At 55.6% G+C, this 20979-nt stretch overlaps 9 protein-coding genes across 9 annotated transcripts; 4 read left to right on the top strand and 5 right to left on the bottom strand.

Annotated features, from left to right (window-relative positions):
- Positions 1-239: 239 nt before the first annotated feature.
- On the bottom strand, positions 240-1068 carry BO72DRAFT_495300 (uncharacterized protein; the record flags this gene model as incomplete). Its single annotated transcript, XM_040948535.1, has 2 exons — positions 240-882; positions 1016-1068. 2 exons carry the CDS (start codon positions 1066-1068, stop codon positions 240-242), a joined length of 696 nt encoding a protein of 231 aa, XP_040802157.1.
- A 667-nt stretch (positions 1069-1735) lies between these two features.
- BO72DRAFT_495301 (uncharacterized protein) lies at positions 1736-2428 on the top strand (the record flags this gene model as incomplete). The annotated part of the gene is made up of 1 exon (XM_040948536.1): positions 1736-2428. The coding sequence occupies one exon, from the start codon at positions 1736-1738 to the stop codon at positions 2426-2428; it is 693 nt and encodes a 230-aa protein (XP_040802158.1).
- Positions 2429-3025: 597 nt separating this feature from the next.
- On the bottom strand, positions 3026-4487 carry BO72DRAFT_495302 (flavin-containing monooxygenase; the record flags this gene model as incomplete). The annotated part of the gene is made up of 3 exons (XM_040948537.1): positions 3026-3128; positions 3198-3676; positions 3741-4487. 3 exons carry the CDS (start codon positions 4485-4487, stop codon positions 3026-3028), a joined length of 1329 nt encoding a protein of 442 aa, XP_040802159.1.
- A 2080-nt stretch (positions 4488-6567) lies between these two features.
- Positions 6568-8448, top strand: BO72DRAFT_507442 (cytochrome P450; the record flags this gene model as incomplete). Its single annotated transcript, XM_040949259.1, has 5 exons — positions 6568-6733; positions 6815-7728; positions 7849-7962; positions 8041-8207; positions 8274-8448. The coding sequence occupies 5 exons, from the start codon at positions 6568-6570 to the stop codon at positions 8446-8448; spliced, it is 1536 nt and encodes a 511-aa protein (XP_040802160.1).
- Positions 8449-9865: 1417 nt separating this feature from the next.
- Positions 9866-11179, bottom strand: BO72DRAFT_458000 (uncharacterized protein; the record flags this gene model as incomplete). The annotated part of the gene is made up of 1 exon (XM_040946359.1): positions 9866-11179. One exon carries the CDS (start codon positions 11177-11179, stop codon positions 9866-9868), a length of 1314 nt encoding a protein of 437 aa, XP_040802161.1.
- Positions 11180-13205: 2026 nt separating this feature from the next.
- BO72DRAFT_467822 (3-carboxy-cis,cis-mucoante lactonizing enzyme) lies at positions 13206-14558 on the bottom strand (the record flags this gene model as incomplete). Its single annotated transcript, XM_040946864.1, has 2 exons — positions 13206-14088; positions 14179-14558. 2 exons carry the CDS (start codon positions 14556-14558, stop codon positions 13206-13208), a joined length of 1263 nt encoding a protein of 420 aa, XP_040802162.1.
- A 1281-nt stretch (positions 14559-15839) lies between these two features.
- On the top strand, positions 15840-16487 carry BO72DRAFT_458002 (60S ribosomal protein uL24; the record flags this gene model as incomplete). Its single annotated transcript, XM_040946360.1, has 4 exons — positions 15840-15861; positions 15921-15967; positions 16029-16091; positions 16221-16487. 4 exons carry the CDS (start codon positions 15840-15842, stop codon positions 16485-16487), a joined length of 399 nt encoding a protein of 132 aa, XP_040802163.1.
- An 818-nt stretch (positions 16488-17305) lies between these two features.
- BO72DRAFT_76864 (uncharacterized protein) lies at positions 17306-18675 on the top strand. Its single transcript, XM_040950694.1, has one exon. It carries the CDS (start codon positions 17603-17605, stop codon positions 18620-18622), a length of 1020 nt encoding a protein of 339 aa, XP_040802164.1. The 5' UTR covers positions 17306-17602; the 3' UTR covers positions 18623-18675.
- A 122-nt stretch (positions 18676-18797) lies between these two features.
- Positions 18798-19916, bottom strand: BO72DRAFT_375776 (uncharacterized protein; the record flags this gene model as incomplete). The annotated part of the gene is made up of 1 exon (XM_040941190.1): positions 18798-19916. The coding sequence occupies one exon, from the start codon at positions 19914-19916 to the stop codon at positions 18798-18800; it is 1119 nt and encodes a 372-aa protein (XP_040802165.1).
- Positions 19917-20979: the final 1063 nt, after the last annotated feature.

The following is a 20979-nucleotide window of genomic DNA, read 5'->3' on the forward strand; positions in this document are numbered from 1 at the left end:
TCACCCATGATCATACAGTACAGGGATGGAGATAGAATCTAGTTAAAAACAGAGCTTTTGTTACCGTGACGTCAATTTGAGGATTGACTGCAATATCCAAAACGAGAGGAAAGATCTTCAGAAGCGGACATCATTTTCTGGGGTCATGAGGGAGACCAGCCCCGGGGAAGGATTTCCTGGACATGTCATAGAAAACGGAATGGATATTATTTGAAGTACAAGAACGGTAGAAGAACTATTTAAATAAGATATCGGACTCGCCACGAGTACTGCCTTATTTCCCGGATATGCGCACAATACTCCGCCCACCCGAACAAACGTTCGCCCACTGGCCATGGCTCGCGGCGCGCCTCCAACTCCTGGAAGATCAGCCTGTCCAGCTCGGGGTGCCGACCGAGCAGCTTGAGACTGAGGGGCCCGAGGATGCCGCAGCGCGTGGCATGTGGGAGGTTTTGTGGCGGTAGCAGATGGGCACCGCGATCGAGCAGCATTCGCATGCGCACGCGACAGCGCTGAGACTCTTGCCACAGGTCGCAACGCCAGGCGACGAGCGTCAGCGCTGTTTCACGGGAGATGATCTCGTTGACATCCAGACCAGCCCGGAGGAGGAGATCCAGAGTGGCCGCGGCGGCGTCGTCTGCCCCCGTTGTGAGTGCCACAAGGCCCAGCAAATTGACCGTGGGCGGAGGCGACGATGACGACTGGGGCCCTCGGACTGGCAAGAACCCCCGGTCTAGCAGCCACTGCAAGTTTTGGACCTGTGCGGCCTCGGTCGCAATCGCGAGAGCCTTCTCACAGATGGAGGGGTCCAAATGGACGGGCGACAGCAATGAATTCCATTTCCCGGTGCTCAGGAGAAGCTCGAGGACCGCGCTCACCGCACTGGTACGCCGAGGCACCGGCCGTGAAAGTGTGTTGTACAGTTGCCAGGATCCCGTGCTGGACCCCCCCCCCCCCCCCCAAAGGCCGAGCCTTTCCCATGGCGCACGTTGGGCCGGTACAGCATCTGGTTCACAGTTGGATAGAGGGTCCTCTGGGTGCGGGCAAAGGCGTTGATGTCGCTTTCATGTTCGAGTTCATTCACGATCTGCTCGACGATTTCAAAGGGAAGAATCAACGTCTTCATGGTCTTGCTGAATCAGACCCTTGATGCTTCGGTGGGGTGGAGGGTTGCTTAGGGCTAGAGATGCCTCGGGACGGAGTCGAGAGAGTTTCGGACGGGTGGAAGGTGATATCGGACTTCAACAGACCTTTATAGTTATATTTCAGACAAGTTGCCTGGGTAGTCCCAGTCTGGGTTGGCTTTGGCGAGTACTTTCAAACATGGATTCATCTAGTTCGAGCTCGACAGGAATGCTTAACGATTGCTTCGGGTTAATGCTCTTTTCGTTCCCCGATTCTCCAGGCCACTGAATGAGTGACAAGCAGCCCCAAGCCGGGTCTAGAACCAACTGGAAAACGACGTGAATGCTACTTGAATCGGTAAGGTGAAATAGCCGCCCAGTCGGTGAATGCAGCCTAGCCTTCGACCCACTTCCATGTTGAGATGAAGCGAGTCTCGGCAAACTGGCGCCCAATCTAGTAAAACCCGGTGAACTTGGAACTGGATTGAAGATTGGCTGGCTTGCCCGAGAAGGGATATCATGCCCGAACCAACTGTACAGCAAACCGGTTCGGCAAGGGCTGCAGTCATCCAGCTCTGAGTACGAGATAATGCGGGGGGGAATTAAACCGGATGCTCTACAACGCGCGACCAAGGATACCGTGGAGTATCTCTTTGGAAAAAACAGTCGAGTGTTTCAACCAGCATGACGACGACGTGGTGGTGCATTTCTCTCTGACGGCAACAGCGGATACCTTCGACCTGCTGGTGGGCGGGGACATGCATCGTTTGCGCATCCGGCGGGCAATGTTGCAGCCGCAGCCACCCGTCCACGCGCCACCGGATCCCTACTGGCGGACGGGGTTGCGGGCGAAGGATAATGTCTACTGTCAGGAGATGGTGCAGATCCGTACGGACATGTGGTCGATGGGGAGGGTGGTTCTGCTGGGCGATGCGGCGCATTGCTCGCCCCCGTTCAGTGCGATGGGCACGACAGGCGCCTTGGTCGGTGCGTGTGTGCTTGCTGGGGATTTTGCCAGACATTCCGAGGATTTACCACGGGCGTTGAGGAGCTATGAGGAGACGTTGCGGCCTTTTTTTCAGGAGATACAGAAGTTCAATCGGTCGTTCTTGGGGTTTGCGTTTCCGGGGACAAGGTTGGGCGCCGCGGTCCTTTTGCTCGTTGCGCAGGTGCTTTGCTTCCTGCGTATTCCGGATCTCTTGATGATGTTTGTGAGTGAGGAACGTGGTGGCTGGAGGTTGCCCGAGTATCCGGAGCTGATGTTGGACTGCGATAGCTCCGGTGCAGGGGATGCTGAGCGCTAGCAGCATTTGATTTCCGCGTGAAGGGAACCCCTATTTTACGATAGCACTACTTGGAGTTACAGCCAGTGTATGCTTGGGATTGATCATCGATTTAGATTGTTGCGTCTGAGAATTGTCATTACTCCTCTCCCATTTTTCTTTTCCAATCTCAACTGGTGCGCCTCGGAACCCTAATCGTGGCAGATTGAATGGATCCCACTGTGTAGAGACTGCGGCAGAATCATGTATAGTAGATCTAAAATGTAATACAGCCGCTGGTTATAAGTAGACTAGTGAGTGCGTGCAGCCTAACAAGTAGAAACTGGGTAGATTGGAGGAGCATAATGTAACAGGCATATGATTCTTTTTGTCTTGAGACTATGTGACTGCTCTCGCTATCGACTCAATCTTTTCCTTGGATCTCTCCGAGTCCGTATAGTAAGCATTTCTCGTGCAAGGGAATGACCTAATTACTGCGAAATGACATTTTCTAGCGTGGAACGGAGCTCGCCTTCTTTCTTCGTCGCCGGATGGTGGATCATCATACTATTCTCTCCGGCTTGATCTCGAACCAACTCTTCCCCTAGGCGACCTGCGAGGGCGAATATTCGACCATGGCTACAGCACAGAGGTTCTTTTCGGCTGCAATTCGGTAAAGCCGCGGAAGCTGAGCGCCTGCGACGCTTGCAACGCCTCGTTGTACCTGTGAATCCCTCGGATCCTACGGTATCCATCCACGGCATGAGTCACAGAATCTGGAGCAGGAGGGGTGTTCCTCAAACAAACTTACCAAAGGGGTTCCGGCTGATTGGAGGCATTGCGAGCCTCCCAGGTGGTTGTCTTCGCGTACAAAGTGTCTTTCCAGTGTGCCCTCAACTCCTCCTGCCAGGCCTGCGCGGCCGCCAGCGTCGGTTCGCACCCGGTCACCCGCGCCGTACGAAGCGCTTTCAGGAACGCCAGAATCCACTGGGCCTGGCACTCGATCGCCGTGGGCAGGTTCACCTTGACCGTGGGGCCCTGCGGCCCGAACAGGTAGAACATGTTGGGAAACCCAGGGACGGTCATGCCCAGGTACGAGCAGACGCGGTGCTTCCAGACCTCCGTCAGGGGCACCCCGCGGCTGCCGGTGATGTTCAGGCGAGCGATCCCCGCACTGTTCGACTGGAATCCAGTGGCGCAGACGATCACGTCGTACTCGACGTGCGTCTTGCCGCTCCGGATCCCCGTCGGCGTGATCTCCGTGAGGGGCGCCTCCCGCACGTCCACGACCTGCACATGCGGCAGGTTGAAGGCCTCGTAGTAGCGGCGCGTTGGCCGCCGGATCGGTGAACACGTCCGTGAAGTTGCTCCAGACCAGCGCCCGGCTGCCTTCCTTGTAAAACTGCCGGTTGAACAGGTCCCGCAGCGGCGATCCGACGGCTGCGGACGCCGCGTCCTGAAAGCAGTAGTCCAGGCCGGAGAAGGAGGTCATTGTGCGCTGGAAGGCCGCGCGCGAGCCGTCCGGCGTCAGCGGGGTGGCCGTGCGCAAGTTGGCATCCTTGGCCGACTCCGGAGACGCTGGGATCGCTACCACGGGCGTCCGCTGGTAGACCGTCAGGGATTGGACCTGGGGCGCGATACGCGCGACCACCTGCGCCCCCGAGGCCCCCGTGCCGATCACGGCCACCCGCTTGCCGGCCACGTCGAGGCCGGAGTGCGGCCAGTCGGCTGTGTGGCGCAGGGGGCCCTGGAAGGACTCGATACCCGGGATCTTGGGCAGGGTCGGCGTGGATGCGAACCCTACCGCGGGGATAAAGAAGCGCGCGGTCACGCATCGCCCGTCGGACAGGGAGATCGACCAGAGGAGACCGTCCTCCTGGAACGCGGCGCCTTCCACCCCGACCCCGAAGTCGTAGTCCTGGCTGACGTGCCATTTGCGGTCGACGTACTGGAAGTACGCCCGCATCTCGTTGTGGTCGGGGAACCGCTCCGAACTGCCACTCGTCGACCAGCGTCTCGTCGTGGAACTGGTAGAAGGGTTGGGGGCTGTCCGGGCGAGCGCCGGGGTAGCGGTTCGAGAACCAGACTCCCCCAAGGCCATCCTGACGCTCGATCCCGCGGACGGTGAAGCCGTTCTCCCTCAGTCTGTGAAAGGGTTGGTCAGAAGGTGGGAAGGCATAGGAGGAGGGCGGACACACAAGTATAACATGCGGATCCCGGCGAATCCGCCTCCTACCACTATGGCGTCGAAGTCGGGGTCCATGGTTGAATACTTTTTGGGGTTATTCATACGGGTAGGACCGGTATCAAGGGCTTGCATGTTTTGAGAATAACAGTAGAAAGCTAGATGACAAGCTTCTTGTCGTGTGAGGTGGGAATGTAGATTGAGGGATGTCGTTGGTCTTGTGGGAGCAACTGAGACCAAACCATGAGATAATACTGCAGCTTAAATAGGTCCGGTGGTAGATGGTCGGCTGGTTAAGTGAGCTCAGGACTAGCCACCCTCCGACCTCAGCGTCCACATCTCATTCACTGCGTAGGCGTGCATGGGGGCTTCCATCATCGCCCTCCTGCAGACAAACATTGCCATATTGTAACAATACATCTCTTACGCTGCCTGATTCCTTGCTATCCATCCATGGCCTACCGATACCGGAAGGGTATTTCCGCAGCGGCATGAGGCGACCAGTAGTATCTGGTCTTGATTGGTCTTCAGTGATTTATGGGTAGGTAATTCGCTCATCTCTTTTCTTCTTGTAAGTCAATGTCCAATCGATCAGATGCTTGCATCATGCTACGCATTCTGACTTGTCTGTGTTGTGAGAAAAGCGCAAGGAATGTTGTCACCACTGACTTACAGTCTCCCGGGGTTGATGCACTCCGATTACGATCACTGCTGTTTCTACATCGCCACCTTTGCGGTAACACTTCCTGCCCATAGAGGCGATACAGAATAGGTTGTTGCGCTTGGAAGGTCGAAGTAATCTGGTTCTGTCATTGTTATCCGTAATAAGATGCATTTGATCTGCCCCTCCGACGTAAAGCATTTTGATTCGCTTCAGGGCTGTCTCGATTCGAGCATCTCGATTTGAGTATTTCAATTGGAGCATCTGAGAGGACTAGACGATGCATTAATGCCACAACTACATCTTTTTACTGGCTTTATGTGGGAAATGCGAAGTAGGCTGCTGCGCTTGGAAGGTCGAAGTAACCCGGTTCTGCCATTGCCATCTGCAATGAGATGCATTTGATCTGGTCATTCGACGCAAAGCATCTTGGTCCACTATAGGGATGTCTCGATTCGAAAATCTTGATTGGAGCATCGGGAAAGAGGGGGATGATGAATTGATGTCACAACTACATCTCTTTATCGGCTCTAACTGGGGATTGCAAAGTAGGTTGCTGTGCTTGGAAGATCGAACTAACCTGGTTTTGCTATTGCTGCCTGTGTTGAGATACATTGAATCTGTTCTTTCGATGTAATGCATCTGGATTCACTCTAAGTCTGTGTGATTGAAGGATCTAGAAAGAGTGAGCAATGGTTGAATGCTACAAGTTCTTCTCTTTACCGGCTTCATTCGGGATTTGGCAACAAGCAAGAGGAGCGGGCCGGCATTATAGCCGCACCAGTTCTTCAGAACTCTTCGCAATACACGGGCGACGGGGCATCTTGTAAGGGAAAGATAGGCAAGGGGTGAAATGAAAGGGGGGGTTCTTTCTTGTCCGCTGGCTGGATCGGGAGGGGTGTATATGCGCGGATGCCTCGGTTGCTTCCTATCTGTACCACTTCGTCACTTTATGCCAGACACTCTTATGATGATCGTGCGTATTGAATCTGTAGTGTAACAGTCTTTTGATTTTTTCTGAAGATTTTCACAGTCGAGACATGATGAATGAAAATGGCCACTCCCTCAGCTATGAATAGCCGCGCCCGGGCTGGGATACACAGCCCTAATTCTCTTCATCTTCTGTAACCCGCATTGCACTCTTCTAGTATTGTATGATCATTCAACCACATTCAACCACATTCAACAACCCAACTTGCCTTTATCTCTGTCCAGTGTCCAGAATCAACATGGCTATCCCATTGCCCACGGTATACATCCATCTCCCATGGAAATGGACCAGTGTACTGATGCTGATACCAATAGAACCACATCGTCCTTGTGGCCTCCGTGCTAATGATCTACCTAACAAGCCTCATCATCTACCGCCTCTTCCTACACCCACTACACCGATTCCCCGGCCCCAGGCTCGCCGCCATCACCCACCTCTACGAATTCTACTACGACTTCATCCACGACCACCAGTTCATCTTCGAGATTGAGAGGATGCACAAGGAATACGGCAAGCCCCCCGCCCCCTCTCTCTCTTTCCCGAGGTTCAAAGCCCACCACTAACCAGTAACCACAACCACCCAACCCACAGGCCCGATCATCCGCATCAACCCGCGCGAACTCCACATCGCCGACCCCACCTTCTACGACCAGATCTACGCGACAGGGCCGCACGTCCGCGACAAAGACCCAGAGTTCGTGCGCCTGTTCGCGATACCGCACTCGCTCCTGGCGACCGTCCCGCACGAACTGCACGCGCGCCGCTACCGCGTGATGCGCAACTACTTCGCGCGGCGCACCATCGCCAACCGCGAGCCGGCTCTCCGCGCCGGCATCACCAAGCTGCTGCGGCGGTTCCAACAGGCCGCCCAGGCCCGCACCACCACCGGGGACGACGACAACGGCGTCATTGTGCTGAACAACGCCTTCACCGCCATGACCGGCGACATCATCACGCGCTACGCCTATGGCCGTGACTACGGCTACCTGGACGCGCCCGACTACCGCACGAAGTGGAAGACGGCGGTGAACGGCTCCACCTCCGCGGGCCACTTTTTCCGGCATTTCCCTGTGCTGGACGTGTATAAGCTGCTACCGCGCGGGGTGGTGCGGTGGGTTGGTCCCGGCGGGGTAGGGGAGATCTTCTACATTGAGGGCTTGGTGAGGGATCAGGTTCGGAGGCTGTTAGGGTCGGCGCCGGCGGTGGGGGTCAAGAACAGGAGCAAGGAGAGCGCGGAGAAAGAACAGGTGGAAGGGACGATCTTCGAGGCGCTGATTGACCCCTCCGTCCCGAAGGAGGAGAGGACCGAGGATCGGTTGACCGATCAGGGCCATATGTTGCTCGTGGCGGGGACGGAGACTACCGCCAATGCCCTGACGCACATTGCCTTCCATCTGTTGGATAATCGGGAGATTCTGGGGCGGTTGAGGGAGGAGCTTACGGCGGCGATGCCGCGGCTGGAGGATACGCTGTCGTGGAATCAGTTGGAGAAGTTGCCGGTTTTGGTGAGTGGACTGTCTTTCTTCCTCTTTTTTTTTGTTTCGCCGGGGGGAAGGGAGGAGGGGGGTGGGGGGTGGCTTATTGTGTGAAATAGAGGGGATATGGGTAAGGCTAACAGGATGCAGAACGGGGTGGTGCAGGAAGGCCTTCGATTGAGCCTGGGCACTGCGTCAAGACTCCCGCGCATTGCGCCGCAGGAGAACTCCACTTCGAGGACTGGGTCATACCTGCTGGGGTGGGTGTCATCCTCATTTCTCTAACCTGCTCCTTCCTGCACGTGAACCAGAAGGTAGGTTCCGGAAGCTGACACCGTATAGACCCCAGTGAGCACCGCCACGTACTTCATGAACATGAACCCTTGCATCTTCCCGGACCCGGAGAAATTCGACCCCCAGCGCTGGATCACGGCTGCGGAGACTGGAGAGCGGTTGGACAGATATATGGTCTCTTTCACGAAGGGGAGCAGAAGTTGCTTAGGGATGCAGTATGTTCTTTCTCCCTTGACGTTTTCATTTCATCTTCGAGGGACATAGACGCTGACGTGGGGTAGCTTTGCGCTGGCCGAATTGTATCTCACCACCGCGACGCTCTTCCGGCAGTTGGATATGGAGCTCTATCAGACTACCATTGAAGACTGCAAATTTGCCCGGGACTGTCTTTTCCCGGCTGCCAAAAAAGGTTCCCCGGGGGTGAGGGTGGTGATCAAGGGTACTCTGGAGGAGTAAACAACCCGAGGCGGGATCTGTTGGCTTTCGTGTTATCACTCGTGAAGATAGTTTACCATCTCTCCAAGAGAGGGAGAATCAGCCTAGTTTATGGCTTGCTGTTACCTTCTCCTGGAAAGTTCCAGTGTCTGATGTTTCTCCTTGGTGAGAAGGGGGCTTTGCTCGGTGTAATCCTCCAATTGTGTTTAGGGCTTGGAGAGAGGGATCTATCATGCTTTCTGCACAGCTTCTCTCTTTTAGAGTCATCTTGCTCCACAATAGAGGGAAATCTATGAATTGAACTTCATGCGGCCATGGTGGCTTATTCGGCTACGGAGACCTCAGGAGACAGACCTTCAGGGCCTTCGGTAATCGACTCCAGATTTTTCCACCCTTGCGGCATCCGATGCTGAAAAAGTCATACGGGGGGCCTTGTCTCGGATGCATGGCAGCGCAACTCCAGTGATAGTGGTATATGGTGTTTCATGCTGATCTTTGCCGCTCGATGGGGCTCGGACACGGCCACGGCCACGGCCACGTTCGTGGGTGTCGCAGGGGGGAACATCCTGATTCTCTCGATCCTGAGCGGCGGGGTTCTTCTAGAATAGCCACTCCCGAGAGTTGCTGGAGGATACAGGATACCAGGTCCATTCCTTCATTCTGGATCATGGGAATCATGTCTTTCGACGGAGAGGCTCACCAACGAACGGTCCCCGGTAGATTGGCGATTGATTGATTCTCTTCATTAGCTGAGTCGTTCTCCCTCCCCCAGGGAGGAAAGCCCTTGCGTTCTTGTTTTTTTGCTGCTGTGGAAAGTATTCAATTTACACTGACTGGTTGGCCTTGCTGACAACTGAACCCAAGCCGGAGTGTCGCTTACACCCGGGTACATACAAAGCCTTGCCGGCGACAACAAGCTGATTGAGCGATCGAGTGGCTTCTCTGTTGAGAGTCGCGGAAGTCCCACCATTGCAGATACAGCTAAATTGATCAGTTCACGATGCCAACAAGACCCTGAGGCTTTTTCTTCCTTCCTTCCGCCCCCCTCGGTCAGGCATGTAAAGGCGAATGCCATTCTGGCACATTCAGATAGATTATCGGATGCTGCGATGGTGAAGCGGGATGTATAGCATGTATTCTGGTGCACAGACAGAAGCAATGGTTTGCCGGTAGGTCGAAGCATGAGAAGGAATGGAAGTCGTCCTAATGGCCATACTTGATTCTCAGACGCGGACTGATTTTCACTTCGAACTATACTGCTGGTGATATCACAGGTGTTTCATAGCAAGCAGTGTAAGATACTAGTCATTCATAATATCCATTCCTTAATCTCGATTTGAACCCCTCATACTACACTTATAGATTAAGACTATTTATACTCGACGCAACTGTTAGCACTTCATCCCCCCGGATTTGAACTCGGTATAGCTCAGATCAATCATTTCCAAGGCTGGCGGGTGGGCATCACCAAATGGTGGTTCGTGAACGGCCCACCGACATTAACATATCCCCCGGTCCAAGGAGTGCAGACATTGTTGGTGTTGACCCAGAGAGCCTTGAGATCCGACCGTTCCTGCTGCTCCTTCAGAAGCTGGATGATGTTTTGAGTGTGGCAGCTCCAGTTGTAGTTGGGGGTCGATTGACCCGTGACCCCGGTATGGCAGTAAAGCATCCACTCATGCTTGTAGCCCTTGGAGTCCACGGTGATGAAAGTCTTGCCGCCGAACTTCGGGCAGATGGTGCTGAAATTCTCGCGCGCGATCTCCTCGAGCAGGGCTTCGTTGGCCGGCGAGGTGGTCGACGTGCCGGTGCCACCACCACTGCCTTCAAGCTTCTTGAGCTTCTCGTTGGCTTCGTCGAGCGCCTTCTGGAGGCGGTCCTTCTCTGCGTCGCAGGCCGACGTCAGAGCCGCCTTGTCCGCATCGCACTGCTTCTTCGCATCTTCAGTGATGACAGTCTTGTCCGCATCGCACTGCTTCTTCGCGTCTTCGGTGATGGCAGTCTTATCCTTCTCACACTGGGCCTCGCCCTGCTTCTTGAGGTCGTCGCAGGAGCCTCCGAGGTCGGTCTTTTCCTTCTCGCATTTCGCGACCTGCTCCTGCACAGCAGCCGCGGTCTGGTCCCGACATTTGGTGTTCATCTGCTCCTCCAGCTTCGCTTTCTCCGCATTGCATTGCTCCGTGACGGAAGCGACCTGCTTAGCACAATCCGCCTTGCACTGCTCACCGATGCGGGTCTTGTCCGCCTCGCATCGCTCCGCCGCCTCCTTCTCGCACTGCGTCTTCGCCTCCTCGGCGGCCTTGTCGCAGCCACCCTCCGGCTCCGTGGGCTCCTCCCCAGCGACCAGCTTTCCCGTCTTCTCGAGCAAGAGGATCCCCTTCAACGGTCTGACCGAGTAAGCGCCAGAAGTGATGAAGTAACACTGCCCCTTGGACATCCAGGCGGCCGCGGGACATTGGGCGCCAGCGGCCGCGCAGAGCTGCGCACACTCGCGCGCGCTGGCGGCGGTCACGGGTTTGGTCGCGTAGGGCGTCGCCCACTGTCCGCACGTGTAGGTGAACTCGACGCCGTCGACGGTGCCGCGGCCAGATGCGCTGCTTCCACAGCACGCATCGAAGTTAGTATGGGGGGCTCCGCCGGTCATGCTGAGGCACTGGTTCGCGCCTGCACTGGCGGAACCGAGGGGAGCCTGCGTCGCCCATGCCGCGCTTCCCGCTGAGAGCACGGTGAGAAGGCGGGAGAGATTTCCCATCGTGAAGTGATGTGTAGTTGGGATGTCTAACAATCGAACGATAGAAAGGCGGGGAGCGAGAATTGAAGGAGGAAGGGAGGAAGGTGTATCAGCAATTATGTGCTTAGGCCCTGGCGTAAGTCTGCAGCGACGCCCAAAGAAAGAAAGAGCAAATGGAAACGTTCGAGGAATGGGCTCTGGGTGGAGGGCCTTTATAAGATGGACGACCGCCGCCTGGGGACCTGGACACGCTGAAAAGTAAACCCCTCCCTTTTCCCGGCTAGTGGAGCTATCAGCCATGAGAATGGGGCCCGAGATGCTCCGTGTGGTTCTTGACGAAGGACGATCTGATCATCTTGCATGTGGGTGGATGCTAGTGTCGTGGCTCTTGTTGTTCCGTATACGGTCACTGGACAGTAAGATACGAGTCGATACTGCTCTTTATGCTTCGAATATGGTGGCTGGCTGTAATGCTCTAGTAAAACCATCCTCTCCTCGAGCAGCAATGGCCGTAGAGCGCGGAGAGCTTCCACTTTGCTTTTGTCACAGCTGAGAATAGATCCACTTGACCTCTCCGCTTCTGCTTCCATCTGCGGAGCTGCGAAAGGATGCAACTTTGTGGAAGGTCCCGGGAAAAGGCGGTGTTGCTGGAGAGACGCCTCTGATTGCCCCAAATCGGGCCCCTCGATCAAAGCTCTGCTCTGTCATTCAGCTGTCGAAGCTGTGAATGGTTCTCGGGAAGGTAGTGATCGGCAGATGGCGTCCGATAGCGTTCGATCGCGTAGATTGTCACACGCTAAAGTAGCCGATCAGTCCGTGGTGGAGCTGAAAAACAACAGATCCCTCCTCTCTCTCTCTCTCTCTCTCTCTCCCAGCCATGGCTTTGCGGTGGAAGAAATTGAGAGAGCGAGACGAAAGACAAACAGTGGAGACATCGAGGATGCTGTCACATATGGTATCTTACTGTGCGTCTGAATTAATGACAGCTCTGCGGCTCGGGAATTAGAGTGCGGGAGAGTCCCATGGATCCGTTTCACAAAGGCAGTTCGTTCATCATCAGCTCGGAAATGCAGCTCCCCGGGTCTCCTCCAGTCACCAGTGCGAATGGCATTTTTCCGAGCAGATCGGCGCCGCCCAGCTCCGGAGATCCACTCGCTGTCTTGGGCACGGAGGCCTGAGATTGGACAAGTGCTTGGAAGCTAGAACACATAAGGGCATGGCCCGGGGCCAGGCGTGTGGTAACTTATCATAAAGTCATCAACAGTCTTCGACACGATAAATTCCCACTTGAGCATGAAGCCGAGCATGGAGCAGAGCTCTAGTCCGTACCCAAGATTCTGTCAGTGTATGGAAGGTGGAAAAGGAGGAGTGGCAGAATTACGGAAACAGAATGGAACCGAGCTGCACGCGAGGGGCGAGCGGTCACCTTCAGTACACCGCCTTTCGTACTGCCCGTCCATCCACCATGACCGGGCAAGCAGGGTCTTCCGTAGCATCTTCTCTGCTCCCACAGTTGATGCATGCATGCTGAGACCTGAAGGGAAGACATCACACTGGCATTACAACTTTCCCCGGGCAATATCATTATATCACACTCCTATGGGCGTCTCTTATCCAGAAATACTGCATTGCGTCCAGCATCCCCAGATCGTCGAGGGTCCAAGCAGTAGCCTCCAATGTATTGTTGTTCAAAGAATACGTGTCTAGTGACGGTCGACATAATCTGTCCGGCTTGTTCAGCTTGGGCACGACTCAAGTCCTCCGTGTCCATGGCCCGAGCTGGAGATGTCCCGAACGGGATCTGCGGGTTTTCCGACCGATGTGTCGATGTCCCCCGGTCCCTTACGCTACAGGATCATGTCTGAGTGGAAAGATTGAAACACAAGCCCAAGGGTCCATTTATTCACATAATATATAGGTATGTAGGTAAGTCAATCGACTGCTGACGACACATTTCACACTGTTCAGTCTCGCTCGCGGTATCTGGCATGCATGCAGCATGCAAACCCCAACTATGTACTTTTTCCAAGCCCCAGGGGGAAAGCACTCACTCATCCCAGATGATGCTGCTCAACCCCTCGGCCGTGCCCACCGCACCGGGCTCCCCGACCTGCAACTCGGCGATCTTCTCGCCCAAGACGCCCGTGACGGGGTCACGTGCCACGATCGCGACGTTGGAGCTAGCCTGGTCGCCAATGGCCACCAGGTCGCCCGCCTTGTTGATGACAAACGTCCGGGGGACGGTACCATACGCGGAACTCAAGCGCTCGAACTCAACGGTTGCATTCGCATGGCGGGTCAGCGTGGCAATGCTGTCGTAGGGCGCGAAGCCGTGGTCGGAGCGTACCGACACATACAGCCCATTACCGGCCTTGCGGATCTCGGCCAGCGTCGCCCCGGTCGGGAGCGAGTCGTTAGTGGTCGGGTAGGGCACGAGGGCCTGGAGCTGGCGGAAGGAGAGGCAGCCGTCGGAGACGTAGGAGACGTCGAAGACTTTGAGGTGGCCGTCGAGTTCGTTGGCAGTGTAAAGGGTGGCGGCGCCTTGTTGTTGGGCCTGGTTGCGGTTGCGGCGGGTGTTGCGGCGGGTGTTGCGGTTGTTGTTGGTGGTCAGGATGCTGTGGTGGTCGTCGGCGGACTCCCAGAAGAGACCGTGGCGGGGTCCGCTGCCCGTCGGGTAGCTCAGGTCAGTGCAGTGGGACTGCAGCTTGCCAGTGGCCTTGTCGATGGCGTAGACGCGGAGGAGGTCCGACCCCAAATCAGGGACGAGGACGAAGGAGCCGGTCGGGTCGAGGAAAACTTGGTGCGGGTGTGGGGAATCTTGCTGGGGGCGGCGTTTGGGGTTGTCGTCGGAGAAGGTGTAGCGGAAAACCTGCAAGGGTTGCGAGTCTGGGGTGAGGGGAAGGGTAAAAGTGGAGAGAGCCGAGCCGCCGCTGTTGAGGGGGTGGAATGATTGTTAGTGGGGGTGCCTCGGTAAATACTACTCCGGAGTAGGTAGGATAAGATGCGGTGGTGAGACATACTAGTGTGCAATGGCCAGGTATTGGACACCATGTTCGCCGGTGTAAATGACGCTGTTCACACCACCTCCCGGAGCGGCGTCGGTGCTGGCGATCAGCTTCAGGGTACCGTCGGTCGACGCGGAGAGGGCGTTCAGGGAGCCATTGGTCGAGGCGTCACCCGTCTCGTCGTTGCAGTAAATGATGCGCGTGGCGGGGTCGAGGGTCAGCCAGCTGGGCATGGGGCCACAACCCTGGATCTCCGACGAGATGGCCAGGTCGCTGCCATTGCTGCTGTGCGTCAGCGAGAGGGAGTAGACCGTGCCGCTATAGTGAGTGGCATAGAGGTTGGTTGCCGACGCCAACGAGGCGGAAAGCGAGAACAGAATCGACCGCAGGGACATGATGGATAAATGTCCGAATGTGAGTTTGCAAGAGGAATCGGTGGCTATCAGGCCCTTCATAGACCCTTAAATACTGTACGAGCAGGGGATTTGAAGGAGGGGGCAAGATCGCGATTGGAATGGATCTGCATTCTGCAGGTGTGTTGGCCGGTGCCAGATCTGCAGGGTAACTGGTGGCTGGCATCTGCAGCCCTGTTCGCGGGATTCTTATCTTCTGCTTGACAAATCGTTATTAGAACGTGAGGATTCTGATGCTTTCAGCCTGCTTGGCATGTCTTAGAATGGGGATTCGCCCGGTAAGCTTGATCACGATAGAAATGCATCACGAAGCTTATGTTTAGCTCATCCACGGCATTCTTGGACCGCGCGGGTTTTCATGAGGTTGTGCTGCGACACCACAGAGACGCCTATGACCACTGAAACCCAATAACTCAAAGCGGTGGAAAGCTCTTTGGAGCTGAAGTTGGTCGCAGGAACAGTCTCTGTTACCTGTGGTGGTTGTCCTACATGATGTTGAATCAGTGGTAACCCCCACGCTTTCCCTCCCGTGCCGAAGTATATATTTTAGCGCGCTTCCTGGTCTGCTGCAGAACAGCCGACCTACTCCGAAATAGCTCCGAACGGGATGTCCTAGCCCGAATGTTCTCACGGTGTAAAGTACTCAGTACCTTGATAGTGTGGGGGCTCGATGGAGCTGCTTATGGAGCTTCTTTACGAGGTGCTTCTTCTGCAGACCGGTGATGAGATGCAATGACGACGGCGGCTGATTTAGCTTGATTCTCACCGTTCACCGCAGGGAGAAATCGATATTGGCGGATTTCGATGAGTTTTGATGAAACAAAAAAATCAAAGATGTCTGTAAGCCCTCCCATACATCAGTGGTATGAGATTGTGTTGACAGAATACAAATTGTTTGCCAGTGAGATGGAGTGTGGCAGCCCGGGGCACAAACACCGAGGACCGGAACTGATGTACAGTAAGTTACGAGCTGGAAAGTTGAAACAACCAAGAATGCCAACTCTGACCGCTTCGAGACCAGCCGGCAGAACTGGCAGAACTGGTTGCTCTGAGCGGTGAGTGAGCGGAGGGTGGGTCTTCCGATCAGTCCCAATCAGAGGCTAGAGCCCAGCCCTAGCCTTACTCAGCCAGATCACGTGGCGCACAACCCGCCCACATCGAATATTGAAACGACCACAAAAGTCTTTTCTCCCGATCAACGACAATCCGACAACTTGAGCCCCATCCATCCTCTTTCACGACACCCTCAAGGACCCCGGCACAATGGCTGTTCGCAACACTCAGGGTATGTTATCCCGGCGCATGCTCTCTTCGATTGACTCTCGATACTAATGAAATGCACAGTCGCTTCTTCCCGCTCCAAGAGCCGTAAGGCTCACTTCAGCGCTCCCGTATGAGTTTTTCCCCCAGCGCCCTTTGGTCGACGACATGAAGACTTACCTAGCAAATTAGTCCTCCGAGCGCCGCGTGATCCTTAGCGCCAGCCTGAACAAGGAGCTCCGCGAGAAGTACGGTGTAAGTTTGCGACGAACCGATCTTCCACTTGCCTGGTCAAAATCTGCCATCCGCCTTCGAAGTAAACGGAGTCAATTTTGCACACTGGGATCAACCAAACGAACTTCTACTAATCACATCGACCAACAGGTCCGCTCCATCCCTATCCGCAAGGGTGACGAGGTCCAGATTGTCCGTGGTTCCAACAAGGGCCGTGACGGCAAGATCACCTCCGTCTACCGTCTCAAGTGGTGCATCCACGTTGAGCGCGTCGTCCGCGAGAAGTCCAACGGCCAGAGCGTCCCTCTCCCCATCCACCCCTCCAACGTCGTCATCACCAAGCTCCACCTCGACAAGGACCGTGAGGAGATCCTTGCCCGCAAGGCCAAGGGCCGTGAGGCCGTCAAGTCCGCTTAAATGCGCGGTCCTCTGATGTGATACTGTTGCTGGAAGAGCGTTTTGTGGGGTTCCGGGTGCATCCTATTTTTGCAAAATGGCAGGAGTTGATTTTTATCGATCAAAAACGACGCGGGATTCACGGAGGCCCTCCCCTTGCCTTCCCCGCTGATCCAGCCACTTATTCTCAAGGGGTATAGATGGACACGTCTACCCTGCGGAATCCTGGCGCAATCACGGACGAATGAAAAAAATGAAATATCCATTCTTGATCTATATTTTTTTCTTTCGCTGTGATTCACAATGGTGTGTATAGATGGGAGCGTTCTGCTTCCCATCTATCCGTCGTTCAAAATGGGGTCTGTAAGTTCTTTCGATTTGGTGATTGGGTCGATGAGTTGGGGTTGTGCGCGCAGTTGCGACTGGGTGTTGTCTGATGGACACATGCAAGGTCGGGCTGGGGCATTGCTGCATTTCGTTTCCCTGCGTCCCTGTCGCGAGGCTTTGGACCTCTCGTAGTGCTTTCCCTGCGTCTTCCTGGGCCGTCATCTCGTAACTAGTGGCATAGCTCTTAAGACGGTAAGTCAATCGTAGCGAAAATCTGGATCTTCCCCCGCAGCGACAACACCTGGGACTCGAAATGGTATCCACGACGTAGATTGATCACGACCAAGCTGCATCTCTAGAATCACCGCGATGCCACGCAAACCCCTTCGAAAAATTTCCGGTCACGCTTATCTTATCGTCTCCGCATGGGGACCTGCGGCCGGCATGCTACTTCTAGCAGCATTTCTCACGAATGACATTCAAGAAGTCCTACTTTCCTCTCCGTACCATACCGTGTATGCTTGGTATCAAATGAGTCTGAAGTCTTCCTCAGGTGGCCCTCAGGCTTGTGATAGCCTTGTCGTTCCAGCCAACCATAACTACGGATCAAGACGGAGTATACCGGCATTCGAGATAGCTCCCGTAGTAGAGGCTATCCACAATCCTGTTCATATCCAACACAACAAAGCACACACTCAAAGAATGCATCCTGCATCAAAGGTCTATCAGAGTCAGACGGCCCATGACACCAACCCATACAATGAAACCTCACTGATGTGAATATCTCACGAAGAGCAAAGACCATGTGAATGAACATTTCAGCTAATCCCTTGTTGACACACAACATGCAAGAGGCTTCTTTATCCGTCCTCCAGATCATGGCCTGGTCCCTAACCAGTACAATGGCCCAAGTTGGATTCTTTACGAACATACCGGAACCCTTCTTTCCCACAATCTCAAGTTCGACCCATGCGTTCAATATAAATACACCCCTCCCACCGGTCCACCTCCGACAACCCAGACCTGACCCACAACTCAGATCACACCTAACCCAAAGAAACACTCACAGGACCCCCCGAAACTCAGCCAGAATGGTGCGCCTCAACTTGTCAGACATGATCCCCCTGAACTCGACGGTGGTGGCTCCACCCCCAGCACCCACTGCCGCCCCGGCACCAGCGGCGACGCAGACGCAGCCGCAGACGCCGGAGTACCGGGAGCAGCCGTTCATCTTCGTGTGCTCGCACCAGGAGCTGTACCTGGACAAGAAGTGGCGTCCGCTGCCCGAGGAGGTGATCCTCAAGAAGATCAACGACGCCTTCGAGGGCTCGGATCGCCCGTGGCTCAAGGCCATCCAGTTCCTGAGGGTCCGGCGCGTCCCGCCGCCCAAGGAGAAGACCTTCGACCCGCCCCGGCGCCTGCGGCTGGACGTGAAGACCTGGCGAGACCGCGCCGACCTGTACGAGAAAGACGCGCACCAGCGCGACTGGCTGCGTCTGCTCGAACAGCAGCAGCCGCATGGGGCGAATATCGAGGCGACGGAGCTTCGTCCGCGGCCGCTGAGGGCGAAAAAGTCGGGGAAGAGGGGTGGGAGGAAGGGTGAGCTGAAGACTCAGCAGAGTTCTCAGCAGAAGCCTGCGCAGGAGACTGAGCAGACGCCTGAGCAGACTCCTCAGCAGAGGCATCAACAGAAGGCTGAGCAGAAGGCTGAGCAGAGGCCTCAACAGCAGACCCAGCGCAAGCCTCAGCAGACCCCTCAGCAGAGTCCTCAGCAGAAGCCTCAGCAGAAGCCTCAGCAGAAGACTGAGCCGAAAGCTGAGAAGGAATAGGTACAATACCTAGGGCTCTAGGCAAGGCTGGTGAAATACTGTAGGTCTCGTGCAGAAATCATACTTACATTATCAAATTCATTATGTTCATATAATACTTTTTCTGATTATTTCTATTTGCTATGTCTATACCTTTTCCACTACCGATGTACTGAATTGGTCCCAGTAACCAAACCTAACCATCCTTCCACCCCAGCAGCTTAAACCAATTCCAACCCCAGCCCGTCTTCTCTGTACCATCCTTCCCTTTCCCCTCCCCAAGCACCCCAACACCACCCCGCACCAAAGCAATATCATCCCCGTGCTCATCCTCCCCCGCAAAAAACCTCACCACCACCCCCGCTGCCCCCACCGCATCACTCCCCTCACCATCCGCCCCAATCGCCTGCACCCACCTCTCCACATCCTCAGCCTTCCACCCCTCCCTCCTCCCAAACTCCAGACACGTCTCGCGGTTCACCTCGGCATCGAACTCAAAATGCCCCTGATAGGTCAGCACCCTGCCCGGGCGATAAAGCCCCTGCACCGCACACTCCGCACTGGCCCCGACCACACACCACCCCGCCGGCAAGGGCCGACAGACCCGGACGTGGTCGCCGTGGATCATCTGGATGTTCCACCTCCACCTCCATCGCCCGTCCGCGTCCGTTGCATCTTGCCCATCCGGCGGAACATTCCGGCTGTGTGGAGACGCAAACGCCCCCGGAAACGCCCCCGGAAACGCCCCCGTGAACTCCGGGGTGAGGACGACGCTCTTCAACCCGACCTCCTTCCCATGCGGCGCAGGCTCCACGCGCACGTAGGGCTGCTGGCCCGCGGCTCCCTGCAGCTCCAGCAGCGCCCGGGCGAGGATCTGGTGTCCGAAACAGCTGCCGAAGAGCCGGACACCCTGGTACTGAGAGTGGACGGTTTGGAGGAAGGTGGTGAGGGCCGCGATCCAGGGTTTGGTGGGGTCGTAGGCCGCGGCGGCGGAGCCCGTGATTAGGATGGCGGTGATGGGGATGGAGAGGGGGTTGAGGGCTGTGTCTTCGGCTGCAAGGTTGGAGGTGGAGGCGGTGCTGGCTCCGGGGTTTGGGGTTGAGGAGTGCTGGGAAAGACTGGCGTAGGCGGGGAGGTGGCCGCCGACCACGTCGAAGGCTGTGGTGTGGAGTTCGTAGGCCGGGTTGATGGTGGCGGCGGCGGCGCGGAGGAGATGTCGGAACTGCGTGCTGTAGAGGCCGCGGTGGGCGTAGATGGTGGGGACGGGGAGGTCGGTGTCCAGGAGGGCGATGTGGATGTGTTGTTTCGGGGGCATTGTTGTATTATGTGGCATGAGATCTGGGTGGGATGTGGGAGGAGGAGGAGGAGAAGGAGGAGGAAGGGGGAGCGGGATCCTTGATGGTGGTTGAGGGGAGGGCGTATGCTTTTTACATTTCCGGGGCTGGATCTCTTTACTTGATAAGGTAATTCTTTTCGAAAGAAGACTTGCTCGGGTGCGCGGAAAGCTCTGCGGGGAAGCTTATCGGGGGTGGAGCCGTCATACAGTTTCACTTAACTTACGTGCTGGACCTTGTTTTATACTCGGGATACAAAAGAGGCTTTCACCCACACCCTGTGACTTTATCTGAAAAGCATGTCCCGCAGAGTTTCAGAGTCTCATTGAGCAAGTTTCCTCACAAGGTGACACTTGCAGCTGGTTGTGTGCGTGATTCTCGGCTCCTCTGCGCCTTTTGCCGCAATGCCACTCCATCGCTACCCCGCATACGCAATTCGTTGTGCGAAGAGATGACAGACGGTGTGATCAAAATGGCCGGATATCGGACGAACACCTGAAAGGCGAGAAAGACTACTTATCCGGAAGCACGCCATGATATCCATGATGGCTGCGCGCGATAGTCTCCCTGGAGCCCTATAGGTGCTCACCGACGGAGATAAGCAGCCACCAATTTAATCTATTAATAGCGTGATCCAGTACCCCGCGATGAACCTCAACCTCGCGGTGAATCTGTTTCCCTGCTTGTATCTCTGTTCCTGGGTCATCTCCATCGCCACGCCAGCCCACCGTCCAAGCTGCATAGTTATCGTTCAGAGAATGGGCGAGTTCATCGTTTCTCCCTCGACGGAGATAGCACAATTTCTCCAAGCCGGAACGCGCCTGGTTGAGAATTTGTATGCAATTCATGATCTCGATGATGATGCGGAGTTCACGGACTCCTGGGATGCAGATGCTGTCGCAGCTGAGTTCGGTGTATTGGGCGATAGGCTTTCCCGGGTCTCCGTGGCAAATGCAGAATCGTTGACACAACCGGACCGATCCAAGAATGTTCGCGATGCATGTGAGGTCATCACCAAGAATATTCTTTGTCGCCTCGATATTC

The sequence above is a fragment of the Aspergillus fijiensis genome, assembly GCF_003184825.1.
Source record: "Aspergillus fijiensis CBS 313.89 unplaced genomic scaffold BO72scaffold_18, whole genome shotgun sequence".
Lineage (NCBI taxonomy): Eukaryota > Fungi > Ascomycota > Eurotiomycetes > Eurotiales > Aspergillaceae > Aspergillus > Aspergillus fijiensis.

Excerpts from the sequence above, each read along its gene's own strand:
- BO72DRAFT_76864 (XM_040950694.1), top strand. The coding sequence starts at position 17,603 with ATGAACATTTCAGCTAATCCCTTGTTGACACACAACATGCAAGAGGCT.